Consider the following 14,198-nt stretch of genomic DNA (forward strand, 5'->3'; position numbering starts at 1 on the left):
GTTCGTTACAGAAGTGAAACAATGTGTAAGTGAATTATCTCCTTGGTCAGGGCTCACGTGTGTCGCAGAAGTAAAAGCGGGTGGAAGGATGTCCAGCGCCAGCAAACCATTCCAAAGAGCTGCCAACCTCTGAATTCTTGGGCTAGACAGTTACTGAGGTGTCTCCTTCGTCCTATATCCTTTTGGAAGAAAATGACCATCCAAAAATCCTCCCAACCATGACCCTTGTGTGCTCAGCTTTTGATAAGTTTCAATGCTGCATAATAAAAAATGTCCTGAAAAGTTGGAAATTCCTCAGTAGTGACTCAGCTTGGGTTCCTGTGTGAAGCGTATATGTAATTTATGCGCATACACCCTGTCAGTCTCATCAGGAGTCCTTGCTGTGCTTAAGTAATATGTATGTGATGGCAAGGATAGAGCTGTTTGTATACATAATTTATATATATCCTCTATATCGAGTGCTTTATTGTATGTATATACAGTACAGTTGACCACTGGTGATACTAATTTAATCTCCGATTTACAGGTTGTATTTTCAAATATGCAAGCTTTTTTTTTTTCTGCTTGAAATTAAAAAGTAATAGGAGGATTTTTATCTTCTATTTTTAAGGGGGTTATGTAAAGAATCTGTCATCAGTTTTTCATTTTTAGATGCAAATAATTATATATGGCAGGGAATATGATGAGCATTCAATGTTAATATTAAAATGAAAATGTGTAAAATTTTCCTGAAAAACTGATGAAATAAGTCATCAGTGAAGGTTATAATGACTAGTAGAACACATTAAGATGTTTTAAGTCTCATTCGAAATGTTTTATAAAAAAGAAGTTCGTAGTTTTTAAAATGACAGCTGTCCCTGCAACTTCCCACTAGTTGCTAAGAGCATTAAACTCACATTTCCCAATTTTTAAGAGATCTTTATTTTCCCCTCTTTTACAGCTTCATGAGCAACCTTCAAACCCAGTACCATCTGACAAACTGGGATTTAATCATTTCACCTTGCGTTTGTGGTGGGGTGGGATCAGCACTGCTATCAGTTGTCATGCTCAGCCTGTGTTCAGTAACCCACTGAGCCCTGGGGCTTTGATTCTCCAAGTCCCGAGCTGGAAAGGAGAAACCATGAAACAGAATGTGTGCCAGAAGGTGTCAGGTTCCCACACTGTAAAATTATAAAGATGTAGGGACTGCTTTTGCCTCATCTGATCTTTTCCTTTTAATCTTGAACGTTCCTCATTAAATGAGAAAAAAGAAACATTTGGGGACAGAAGAATGTTTTTTAATTAAAAGTAGATTTAAATTTGAATGTCATATAGGTTTTGTGAAATGTCTTTTTGCTGCTGTTTGCCAGCCTCACAGGTTTTAATTTTGCAGCAGGAAGGCAGCGATGGGAATTTGGGGCCATCAAAGGAATCCTTAGCGCAACTGGTTTATCTTCTGCCAGCTCTTCCACCTACTCACTCAGAGATGAGCTCATCCTTGCAGCCAGGACCGCTGCTGCCAGCCCTCCTTCCCACTCCAAGTGCAGGGCATGCTTCTCCTGCATTGGCAGGTGCCTCTGAGAGGCAGAAAAAACAGAGGGGCCTCCTGTTTTCTCCATCCCTTTTCCATGTCCTTCATCCTACTGGCCTTGCCTGCAACAGTGTTCAATTTAGTGCACTCTCTCTTTTTTTTCTCCCTTTTATAATCAGCTAGTTAAGGGAAGTTCTAGGGTTCATCTCAGTTAACATTTAGGAATCATCTCAGTTACCTTTTGGACTAAATGATGACTGTGTTGCTGAGGGAAGTGCTCATGGGTATCCCTCTGTCATCCTGCAGAGAATCAGTCCAAGCTTGGTCCAACCTTCAGCTCCCACACCCCTGTGTGAGCGTTAGGGACATGAAAACCTGAAGGCTTCCCTTCGGGGGAGGTGGGAAATGGCTCCAGTTGCAGCTGGGTTCTGGCTACTCCATGAAGCACCTGAGCTCTTCTTCATGCTTAGCACCTGTCTGCAAGGTTCATATTGTGCTGTGTTTTTTTATTATTATTTTTATTTCATTATTGTTTTGTTAACCTGGTAGTATTCTAATGCTTTCAGAAGCAATGCTCATCCAGTGAGATGCAAAGCACTGACATACTGGAGTTTTACTCTGTTGGGTTCAATAGACAGAAGATGGAGATTTCCACACAGTACCTCAGCCTCATGCCCCTTGTCTGTAAGTTCACCTCCCCAAAACACAAGCATCCCACCCAGCATTCTGTTTTCAGTAACACTTCCCAATGCATGTAGTGAGATTGCATTACTGTACTTTAACTGAAGAATATTTTGTAACTGTGGTTTTCTTTTCTGCTAGTGATCTAGATGATCGATACAAGAAAAAATAATTAAATTGATGTCTTCCTTTGTGTCCACTGAAAAACATGAAAAGTGATCTTTAAAATTATCTTCAAATGCCTTATGATAAAGAAAGGTTGAGTGGTTTTCTTCAGAAAGCCACAAGAAACACTGCTGTCATATGAAGCTGTTTTGCTGGAGGTATTTTTAGGATGACCCAGGAGTAAGGCCTGGGAGTTCTCCCTTTAACTAAAGTGAAGAAAAGCAGATATTTTCCTTCCAGATGTTTTGGTTAAAAAAAAATGAATACAAAAACCTAGCCTTTCAGGCAAAAGAGAAATTCTTATTTTTTGAAGTTTTGATACAGTAGTCTAATTTTAGCAGATTTGTACCGTATTAAGTGCTAATCCTCCAGTTATCTGTAGAGAAGTATATCGATTTAAAAAAAACACACTTTTTTTATAGAGAAGTTATAAATTTTCATCAAGAAGCCTTTTTACAGTGATACAGATGCATGTAAACATGTACAATGAAATGTATTGGGCATTTTGCTTACGTTTAATGAGCATTTACCACCTCCCACCCTCCCGTAAACTCTCCTGGTGACTTAAAGTGGGAGTTTTGTTTGTTTGTTTTTAAAAACAACAAAACACACAAATGAAGCGGAAAATGGAAGATTACATTTGCTGCAGTTTAAACTGCTGTCAGAAGTTACTGGTTTCATATTTTTCAAACCTCATGGTTTTCAGTATTTGGGCTTTCCTTTCCAAAAATCCTAACCCCTTTTTTTTTCTTAGCTGATCATATAAGTAAGGCCTTTAAAATTTCTCATGTGTAAAATGAAAATTCCTAGTGCACTTCTAATACCTTAGCATGTTTATGTTTGTATATGTTGATGTCTTAAAAAAAAACAAACAACCCAAGGTCTTTTAAAACTACATTCTATTTGTGGTGTGTGCAGTTAAATCTGTGAGGTTATATCCTTGACGAATACCAAGAATAGAGAATGTAAAGTTGTTGAAAATTCTGGTTCGTTTTTGCATTTATTTTTCATTCACCACAGCACTACCTTCTCAAACTAACTATTGGTGTCCACTTAATGTTCTTCCACAGCAGGAGGCATGTAAAACAGCAAGCATCTTTTCCTGTGTGCAGATCTCCTTCCTCACATTCCTAGAAAGCATGGTTACGTTATATATTTAAAACCCCCAAGGAATTTGCTGATATTTCCATGCAGTGGACATCTGTTGGGAGAGCTGTATTGGACAATAGTGTGAAAAGCTTTAATACTTGAGTTTAAAACAGAAGTCATCCTGTTGCTGCAAACACTAATAAAAATGCAGCTCTACTTGTTTGAATGGGTTGTGATGGTGGTGGCAGGGCAATGCTCCTGAGCAAGTTGCATTCAGAGCTTGGGCACTTGGATTGCAATATTGCACAATCGGTGCAAAATAGTTGAAGTGTCTTGCTGCAGGGCAGTGGGCTGAATGCAGTCAGGACAGGCGGACAGCTGGAGGCTGGAGAGGGTAGTGGTGCTCGTTCTGTGCTGTAGTTCACAGGTGCCTGCAGATACAGCCAGGCTTTCTTGTGAATTGCTGCATCTCATAGGTAGTCACAGACTTTTTTTTTTTCCCTCTCTCTTGTACCCATGTTGTTTCGCTACATCTTATATATATTACTATTATGCTGTATTACCTGTGCTTTGTTTTTTTGTGGTATGCACCTACTTCTGATAACCAAGAGTTGGTTCCATGATGTGCAAGGTGATGTGTGGCATCGTTGGTCTCCTCTACTTGGTGGATGCACCACGATTTCCTTTTGTTATTGTTCGCCTCTAGCGAGCACTTAATGAGAAGTGTCCTGCCTTAAGCAAGAGTGTGTCTTCACATGGTCATCGTTTGCTTCTAGATGTGTGCCACTCAGAAGGATGTCTGCTGGCAGTACTAGAATGTGTCTTACAAGAAGCCCACAGCTCAGCTAGGCACTGTTCTGTCATTGTATGAGCAATAAAAAGGGTGCTGTACCTGCAATGTACCAGAAATTTCCAGAAGTAATATTACTTTCTGTTATCCTAGTAAAAGTAAATAGTATTCTAGTGATACACAAATGTCTCCTTTGTAGAATTTCAGGTCAGGCAGTATCATCAGTACTGTGAGTTTAAAACTGAAAGGACGCTAAATCAAAGTTAAGTGAGTATTAGATCAGATAATGTTATTTCCTGACATTATTTTGAATTAACAGTGGACTTCGCAGCTTTCAGTTCCTCCTAGGTTTTGCAAGATGATCTTTGTATAAGGTATTTTTGTTTAAGAAGAGTTTTCAAAGGTGTTTACTCTTAGAGAATCTATAATACAATTATGAAAGAAAAGGTACATTATTTTAAATAATTTGCCTGAAAATGTTTCACCTAAGGCTAATTAAAAGAGACAAAAGGGAAGGAAATGACTAGATGATACAAATGCTCTGCTATTCAGCAAGTTATTTTTGGTATGCTCGTGAGTTTTCAGAAGAATGAAGGGAAGCTGCGTTTCGGTTTAGCTTCAGTGAGTTGCTCACTCACCTCCATGGTCTTCCCTCCTTCTCTGCAGCGTTTTGGGGTAACCCACTCCTTCCTTTGAGCCAACAGTGTTTTGGGGTAACCCAGTTCTTCCCTCGAGGCTAAAACCATCGTGAACCATTCTAGGAGGCAGCCATCAGTGTAGCCTCTGGAACTGTAAAACACAGACCAGATTTAGCACTCATCCAGGTTTAGCACTGGGCTGTGAAAAATGCCTCGGTGTCCTAATGAGAAAGGGCAGCTACCTGGTAAGGATCATTACAGGAATGTTGTGCCCAATGAAGGTGCTAGCAGGTAGACCTCTGTTAGTACCTGTACTACATATGTTATCAAAATTGGAAGTATCTGGTCTCAGTCAAGATTTAGCAACACAGTGCGGCAGCAGGGGCTTGCGAGGCATTGCCATGCATGATTACAACTGGGCAGACCTTGCCCAACTGGCCACCAAAGTCCCTTTCCTGGTGGTGTTCCCTCTCTGTTCAGGTCTTTGCTTGCTGTTCGGCAATCCACAGCCACTCCCTGAGTTACCAGAAGCAATATTCACATTTTGCTGTGCTCATGGTTCTTGAAACTCTTCTGCACAGATACCTCTACAGGTAGAAAGACACGTATGCAATTGATGTTACTCACTGGGGAAAAGATTTAAGGAGATTCAGGAAGTGTAAAAGATTTTCTGGCTGCGTACGAAGCATATGGTTACCTAGTTATTATTTTTGTTATCTGTGGTTCTTTGTTTGGGATTACAGTCTGACAGAGAAGCAGTTGGGAATTTCTGATAGAAACTCCTTTATTTTCTTATTTTTTTTCTTTTTTTCTGTTTTTAATTTAAATGAGAAATTGAGTTTAGGAGATCAAGATACTTTATCTTTCTGGCAATTTAATGTTGCATACTTCCAAAATACATAAGTAATTTTTCTCTATAAAATAGAATGATTGTGAATTTAAACACTTGAATTTATTTTACCATTTATGTGAAGTATGCAGGTAATTCTTTTAATAAGGAAATTGCATTTGTCTGTGTGCTTGTTTATAAATATTTTGGTGACAAATCTTTCACATCCTCTCAAGAGCTAAACACTGCCTCTTATATATTAGATATATTTCTAAACAGAGGGGATATGAATTTGATAGCCAGTCTGTGGTTTTGATTATTTGCTGCTTTTTGGTAAATCTGGGTTGATTCTTCAATGTTTACTTTTTCCTGTGTGTTCACATAGCTCATCCGGTATTGTGCCATTCTGTAAGTAGCTTATTCCATCACCTTTCTATAAAGAACTAATCTGTAGGAAAACAGTGTAAGATTGTTAGATGCTAATATCATTAGTGGCATGTGTTTATAAAGGATGCTTTGTTTTCTTTCTGCTAAAAAATGTCATTTACAACCCTTTCTCAATAATAATAATAAAAAGTATAGATGCATACAATATTTTATCAGTAGCTTAATCCAGAAAGCTGTCCAACAATGAAGACTTGGAGTGATTTAAAGTGAGCCTGTGTAACAGGGTCAGTGATGAGCTAGCAAAGGGTTGTTCTCCTTCTGAGTCACTTACATTTTGTGGTTAGCAGCCAGTGAATCAGTACAGAAGAAGGTGCATATATAAAAAAAAAAAAAAAACTTTGCTTTAAATACATATGTATGTCTTGCTAACTCCAGAGGAAAAAGGAAGACATTTGGCTTTTAAAGTTGTGGGGGTAGTCTTTCTCATCAGCAGCTCAGTTCGGTTTAGCTCTGGAAGCCCGGTCGGTAACCACGCATGTGGGTCAGTCTGTTGTGTTCTTTGCATGCAGGAGAGAAATTACCCAGCATCAGTGAGAAAAGGAGCCAGGTGCTAGGTTTGAGAGGCAGAAACACAGGACTGGAGGAAGCTGAATAGAACTCAGGCATAAATCATCTGAGAAGGGTCTAGTTAAGTTACAGTTCTTTAGTTCTACTGAGAATATAATGAAGTCTGAAATCGTTTTCCCAACTGTGAACAAATGATTCCAACATCCTTCAGTGGTTCAGCTCATAAATATTAGAAAAGTTGTTTAAAACCACTGATTTTGAGTCTGTTGAAGAAAGGACCATCTTCTAGAAACCTTGCATTGCCTCTGCACTGGTGAACAAAGAGGTGAAGCCTTTGCAGGCCCGTCTTCCTGCTCAGTATGGCAGCCAGGAAGCCTGGTATTTCCCAAACCGTACCAGTACAGTCAGAAAGTTTAGGGTGATTGCAGTTCTGTTCTGTTCTTTCAATTTAATTTTACAAAAACTGCACCCCCTAAAAAGTTTTCACGTGTATTTTGGGAAATGATCGATGATGTCTGAAAGCCATGTTCCAAGCTCAGGTCTTGGTCAGTCAGGCCATGGTGCAGCACAGGGCTTGGCCTGTCCTCATGCCACTGCTCCTTACTAACATGACCTCTTTTCCCTGATACACACCAAAGGACTGTTTGCTACCAAAAAGAAATGTGCCTCAAGTTTTCGTTTGTTCCAGCTGCCCATTATCTTGCTTCTTGCTCTACATGTAAACAGATATACACGGATTGAGGCTCACCCCCTCAGCCAGATCCGTGGTGCGACAGCAGTGGAAATGCAATTCCCTCTCTTGCACACATGAGCTTGGGGGTAGCAGGCGTTGTGCTAACAGCAGAGCAAGCTTAAAGGCTTAAGGCTGCTTTTTGCTCCTACTATGTGAGTATGAATGATGGGTAGTTTTGCAGAGGAATTAGCGTGGGGCTACTGCTCATCCCCTGCTACTCCCTTGTGGCAGCGTTGGCTCCGACACTTCATGTATCAAATCCTATTTGCTGTTTGTGTCGCCATGCTTAATGCTGCGTTGCCTTGTTCTAACAGCACTTTTCAAAAACGTATTAAAATACCCTGTTATGCACAATAATACCTATTCTGATGAATCCCCTGAATCCCCTGACTGCATAAATTATTATTGATGGTACGAAGCTACAGTGGGATTAGCTGTTGACTACAGATCTGATCCCATTGCTTTTCTCTCTGCAGTTCTGTGTAATTTAACATGTCAATAGCCTTGCTGGTAAAACATGATGAAATTTTATATGGCAGTATTGCTTATAATGTGCTGCGTATTTACGTGTGAATGGTATTACTCCTCAATATAAACAGATAGCTCAAGACAGACTTCAGTAAATGATTTTCTCAAAACTTGCATTTTTTTAATATATTTTAATAATGACTTCTCTTTCTTGCAGACAAAATTGAAGAAGCACAGAAACAACTTAATGGAACAGAAGACCAACAGAGAGGTAATAAACAAAACCAAAATGAAATAGCAAAAAGGAAAATTATGTTGCTATTGTGTAGGCTGATGCAAAGCCTTCCAGCATCAGTGAAGAGACTCCACTGGGCCATGGGCATTGGATGAGGCCCACGGAATGTGTATCTGCAGATCAGGCGCTGTGATCTGTAACACCCTAGTTTTGCTGAGACACAAATGCTTTGTTTTAACCACTTGAGTAGCTGCATTAACCTTGATAAGGCTGCTAAAGCTGTAGCAATAGAGACTCTGCAAGTTATTGACTAAAGCCCTCTACTAACAGGTTGGTTCATAATATGATTTACCTAATCGTTAATAACCATATTTGGTTTATGACAAGCAACATATGATGATTTCTAACAGATGCTGAAAGGAGATTGATCCTCACAGGCTATTTTAAGAAACCGATGACCTGTGACAGATTAATTCAGTGTGTGTTAGGGCTTAGAAAGCTAGTGGAAAGTCATTGTATTTCAAGGCTGGCTGACTGCTGGAGTACCTGTTAGGTTTTATGTGATAAAGCTTGTCTGTTCATCCACAAAGGAGCACAGAGAGATGAGGGCTGGGCAGGGGACAACCCAAATAATCTCTGACCAGGCTATCCCCAGGCCCATTGCAACACCATGAACCATCAGGACGAGCTCCACAGGTCACCTTTTGGACTAAGAGGGGTTGCTGCCTGGGTGTGGGACACGTGAGGGGGTGCAAAGGAACAGCGTGGGGGCTCAAATCTGCGTGTCCAGCCACATATATGTATGTATGTGGTGTATAGGTATGCTCTGTGTGTGTGTGCACCTTCTGGGAATACATTTTAAGCTTCACTGCTGGTTGGAGCTGGAGGCATGGAGCAGCAGCTTCACCTCCCTCAGGCTACTGGATCCAGCATGATGCATTTTCCTCTATCGGTGCCACATTTCACTGCTTTGTGTTGTTTTCTGTAGGCATTCACTGCTCTTACAGTGACATGTCCTTCTGACTTGTGACACATCTGTGAACAGCATTGTAAATTGTTGATGCTCTGTCCTGGAATCAAAGTTTATTACCTTTTGAAACAATGAATTTCCAAACTTTCTGAACATTATAGAGTGTAAGAAATACCCTACTGGATATCAGCAGGATCCCTCTGTCCCAGCATTCTGCCTCCAGCATAGGCAATAGGACATACTGGTTAAGGACAGCACCTAAGCTTGTGCACTTTCTGCAGTCCATTCACCTTAGGCTGTCCACACACAATGGGATGTCTGCCTTATCCCTTTAGTATCTGGACACTTACGGACCTGTTACCATTATATTTTTCTTTCAGTGCTGTCTGCCTCTAGTATCCTTTGGCAGCAAATGGCAGAAATTTGCTACCAGTTGCATTAAAAAGTACGTTATTTTACTTCTTCCCCCCCCCCATTTTCTGCTAGCTCTAATAGGTGTTCTCTGGTTCAAGCATTGTGCAATTTGTTAAATAGCAGTTCGATATTCACCTTACCCATTGATTTTGTGATTTCATAAACCTTGTCCATATCCCACTCGGCTTTCTTTTCTCCAGACTCATGTTTGGGTTTTCTCAAGGGAAGGTTTCATAGAAGGTGTCTTGAGTAGGCACCAAAACTATGATATTGCTCTGTACCTGAAAAAAGTGAAGGAGAAAAAAAAAAAGTGGCTAGGTTGTAAAAGCAGCTCTTTAAACATTTACAGAGATTTTCCAACAAACTAGAACCTTTCCAACAAACTAGAACTTCTACTGAATAGTAGTGTGACATATTTTTGGTTAGTGGATCACAGGCAAGTGACATTGTCATCCAAACATAAAAACTTGGTGTGTAGAGTATTACTGTCTGCCCTTGTTCATGTTCGTCTTGCAGAAGTAATATTGCTCTGGATTATTTTTGTAATCGACATGTTCAAGCTGAAGATTAACCCCTATTTTCATGGGCTTTGTTCATACCTGTGCCTCACTACCATCTTTGTAGTCCTGCACAAATGAAGAGACCTTCCCCGGTGTGCACTGAAAAGTGGTCTGAAGTGCTCTGGAAAGGACTGAGTTGCTAAGATTTATATGGTGATAGCGCTCACCTTTCAGGGTTGCGGAAATCAGAAAGATCATAGCTTAAATTTTGGCTCCTAACCTAAGTTTGCATGGCTGGTAGTCGAAAACTACTTTTAACATACAAAATTGATACAGAAATAACTGAGATAGTAAGGCTACTCTTTCATTTTTCTTTTTGATGAGAAACATTCTTTTCTATTTTCTTTGGTTTCTTAAATGTCTAACAGGTTTCTTTGTAACGTGAAGTAAATTAAGTTATTTGTTTGAAGGCCAGGAACAAAAAAAAAAAAAAAGGAAATACTTGTTTTGAGCTAAACAAGTAAATAAAAATGTGAACATGTTCACGTAAGGTATTTTAAATCACAATCCAGTGTCTACAGGTTCACCTGAAGTATGGTTGTATGTTTTTCTTATTTTTTCATTTCCTTTGCCTTTCAATTCATCTAGATCAACTTAGATTTGTCTATGTCCTATCTGAAATGAATAGGGGATGTAATTTTGTGGAATTTATCGCAAGTTAACAACTGCCCTGTCAGTACTGAAGCTGGCGATGGCTTAGCATATTTGTAGGGAGGAATTTCCTATAAGTTTAATCATGCTGCATTTTCTGCTGACTAGTATTGTGCACTGATCAGTCATAACTTTATACATGTGTGGGATTTAAGTTGGATTTAATTGACTACAAGAAGATATGTATTTAACGCATCTCATTTTTCCATTAGCTGTAATAATCCAATTAAGTGCAAATTGAAACAGGTCTCTATTAAACACAGAGGAGACAATAAATGAGCAGACATTGTTTTGAAGTTTGCAGAATTCAGTTATGTAGTATGAAGTTGTAACTGGAAGATCTATTTTTTTTATTTTTTGGAGTGATAGTCCACAAATACATTCTGATTATGGATATAGAAATGGCCTGTCACTTGAGACCAGAAAGATATTCTTTAGAGGCCATGCTTAGCTCCATCCTCCTTCCTGCTTGGTGCAAGTATAAGATGGATAATTCTTTTACTGTCTTCTTAATTGTCCAGTTGCTTCTATGAATTTCCAGTAGGAGAAGCTTTGCTTTTCTAACTCTGGGTATTGTCGGTGTGACAGAGAAGGTGGTGTTCCCACTGAGTGCTCCGTGTGGTGTCCTTTAAAACTAGGTGAGCTTCAACGACAGAAAATTTCACCTTGAGAAGGCAGTGAAAGATTTTTCTGATGTGGGACCCTGGGTATGATGGGCTGTGGAATGCAGTTAGCTGAATCTGACTGCTTTGGCTTTGATCTACCACTGGCCATACTCTTTAGAAATCCATCACAAGAAAGTCTCTCTGTCTTCTCCCTTCCAGACCGGTAAAATCAAGTCCTCTCAGATCCTTGTGGTTACCACAGAGGCTTCTGATTTGGTCATCCCCAGAACCAGTTCAGCCACTGAAGGCCAATATGAAGCACTGTAAGCATTTGTTTTCTTTTTATCTATTGCAGCAGTTCTCTGCTTATCACAGTAGTCCTAAGTTCAGCTCCACCAGCACTGCCGTGGTGTTCTTTTAGGACTAGTGGTACTAACCTGGTTGTCTCAGTACTTGGCACCAATGATGCTAAGACTGCTGAATCTCTCTGCTTCTCAAACTCTTCAGAGAACTAAAGCTGCTGACAAACTCGAGCAACACTGAGATTACCTATGAAAGGGGTTTCAGATCCTCTACAGAGTCTCTCCAGATTCTGGAACTCAACAAATTGTTGATGTGGAACCATCTCATGGCCTAGTGTATACTCTGTACACCCACCAATCCCAGGGGCTCTCTGTCTCTTAGGAGTACTGTTCTGGACATTATTTGGGATAACTGCTACTTGCCCAGTCACAGGAAAAAGAATCATTAATAAAGGCTAGATCACAGGGAATATGCTTCCTTGTTCAGCTTCTCAGTTGTGTCAATGGCTATGTCTTCCAAGTATAAAGACAGAGGTGGTCTGGGAATGTGTGTGTCTTCTTCAGCTTCATTGCAGTTTAGACTTGCAGGCTGTTGTGGTTGCTGGATATAAATTCATCCCTCTGAATAAGCAGCTGTTCTTGTTTGAATTTCTACTCTTTTTTTTTTTCCTCCTGAGATGGGTAGACTTCCTATACCTATTCCTTCAATAGGCAAAGAGTAACAAATCCATCCTGGATTCAGAATTCCAGTCCCTCTAATGGCACATATGCATCTACCAGTCTCCTCTCCTGATCCTTTCCCAGAACTGGCAGGCATGTCCATGTCTAGCTTCAAGGAGAAGCCTGTTTTCAACCTATTTTACCAAGGGTCATGGACTTTGTATTACCATGTTTGCCTCAACAATTGCAGCCAACTTTATTCAGACAAAGCATGGGACTTCACGGTCTACACTCCATGGACCAGGGTATGTGTTGGCAGATAGCAGTTTCCAATCAGTGCACTATGTTGGCCCCCTCCAGTTCAGCAGTTCTGGTAGAGCAAGTACTTTTTTTGGAGAACCCACTTGAGTTGAATGGATCGGGTCTGTCTTTAAACTATGTTCAGGTTTATCTAGCACCTGTTTAAGTCTGTCATTTACCTATCAACCACGTTGCTATACTTTCTCACTCTATCACTTTCAGGTTTCTCAAAGAGCTTTTTCAGTTTTTTGCCTACTGCTGGAGATGCTGCACGGTAGAATTTGAACACAATGCTGTGTATTCTGAATCCTCCCTTTTTCACATCCTTAGCATAGCTGCTCATTTCTTGGTCAGTGAAAGTAGATTTCTAAGATGCTCTCACCTCTTCCAGAAGCCCAAGACATTGTGACAGCTCTGTCTTGATGACAGTGTTCCCTTCCAGAGTTACTGCAGGTTTTACCCTAAGGTGGTATTAGACTTTCAGCCAAATAAGTTTTCCTTCCAGGGTCTCATGCTTCAGTATTAGTAGTACCTTCTTTACTTGCATCCTTAGATAGCGAAGCATTGTTGACAGATCCAAGAGTTTTGTCTAATTTGGATGAGTGTTTGTTTAAATGGCAGCAGGTTCTGTCAGAATTTGCTGAGAAACCACCAAAACAGAACCATTCAAAGCCATGGTTTGGAGTCCAGGAAAGTCCAAGCAATTTCTGTGGTGGTGTTGAAACCTTTATTTCCAGCTTCTGTCTTGGGACTACGCAAAGTCTCCGTCTACACTTTCAGTGGCTACTAATCCATTTCTGGTTAAAAGGTCGATCTGGCATTTGGCTTAGTGGTTTGCTAGTCACTGTATGCAGGAATATGATTCTCCATTTGCTGGCTTATGTCCTCATATAACAGTGTGGAACCACCCATTGTGTGAATGTGCATTCGAACTGCCATGGAAAGAAAGAATAAAGAAAGAAGAGACTGCTTACCAGCAGCAAACATACTCTGAGATGCACAATCCACATGCACATATGTTCCCCTCCCACACTTTACAGTCCCTTCAAAGTAGCATATTGGCATGGAGGAGAGGCAAATGAAATCAAATGCCCTTTACCTTATTTGCCCATCTGCTATTTTTTTAAACATTTTTTTTCCAGTAATTTGAACTGCACTGAGTTAGGAAAGAAGTTTGGCATTGTAAATGGAAGCACAAGCCTTTAGTTCAGAAATGCAGGTTCTGCTGCAGATGGACTCTAGTCAAATTTTTGTATCTTCTAAGTCCTTCAGAACCCTTCCTGATCATCCCTCTTGTTAAATGAACGCATCTTATTGACAAAAGTAAGTATACCAGTGTTCTCTCTAGTTAATCAAAATGCTGTGTCCGTCTTACATTAAAGATTGGTGACCATTTTATGATGCCATGTCCCAGCTTACAGATGACTTAGTGGCCTACCATCTGGCCTCAAAGGAGCAGCCAGGTCCCTTCCCGTCTCTCCCTTCCCCGCAGGCACTCCTGATCCCTCTTCCTGCCATTGCAGTGCTCTCTGCCAAAAAGCAGGTGGGAACGCTGCATGCTGGTGATATACTCTGCTTCATAGTTCATCAGCTGTGGTCAAGACTATTCTTTCATCCCAGTATTCAAAGGAAATAGGAAATTGA

The 14,198-nt window shown here is 40.3% G+C and overlaps 1 protein-coding gene across 6 annotated transcripts in view; it reads left to right on the top strand.

The window, feature by feature from the left end:
* Positions 1–14,198, top strand: part of HIVEP1 (HIVEP zinc finger 1) — a 123,827-nt gene that overhangs the window by 60,336 nt on the left and 49,293 nt on the right. For all 6 annotated transcript variants that reach the window (XM_083824336.1, XM_083824339.1, XM_083824340.1 and 3 more), the window contains one exon: positions 8,075–8,128. In XM_083824336.1, coding sequence (XP_083680462.1) covers positions 8,075–8,128 — 54 coding nt within the window. The remainder of the gene's footprint in view (positions 1–8,074; positions 8,129–14,198) is intronic.

This window comes from Anser anser (assembly GCF_964211835.1).
Source record: "Anser anser genome assembly, chromosome: 2".
Taxonomy (NCBI): domain Eukaryota; kingdom Metazoa; phylum Chordata; class Aves; order Anseriformes; family Anatidae; genus Anser; species Anser anser.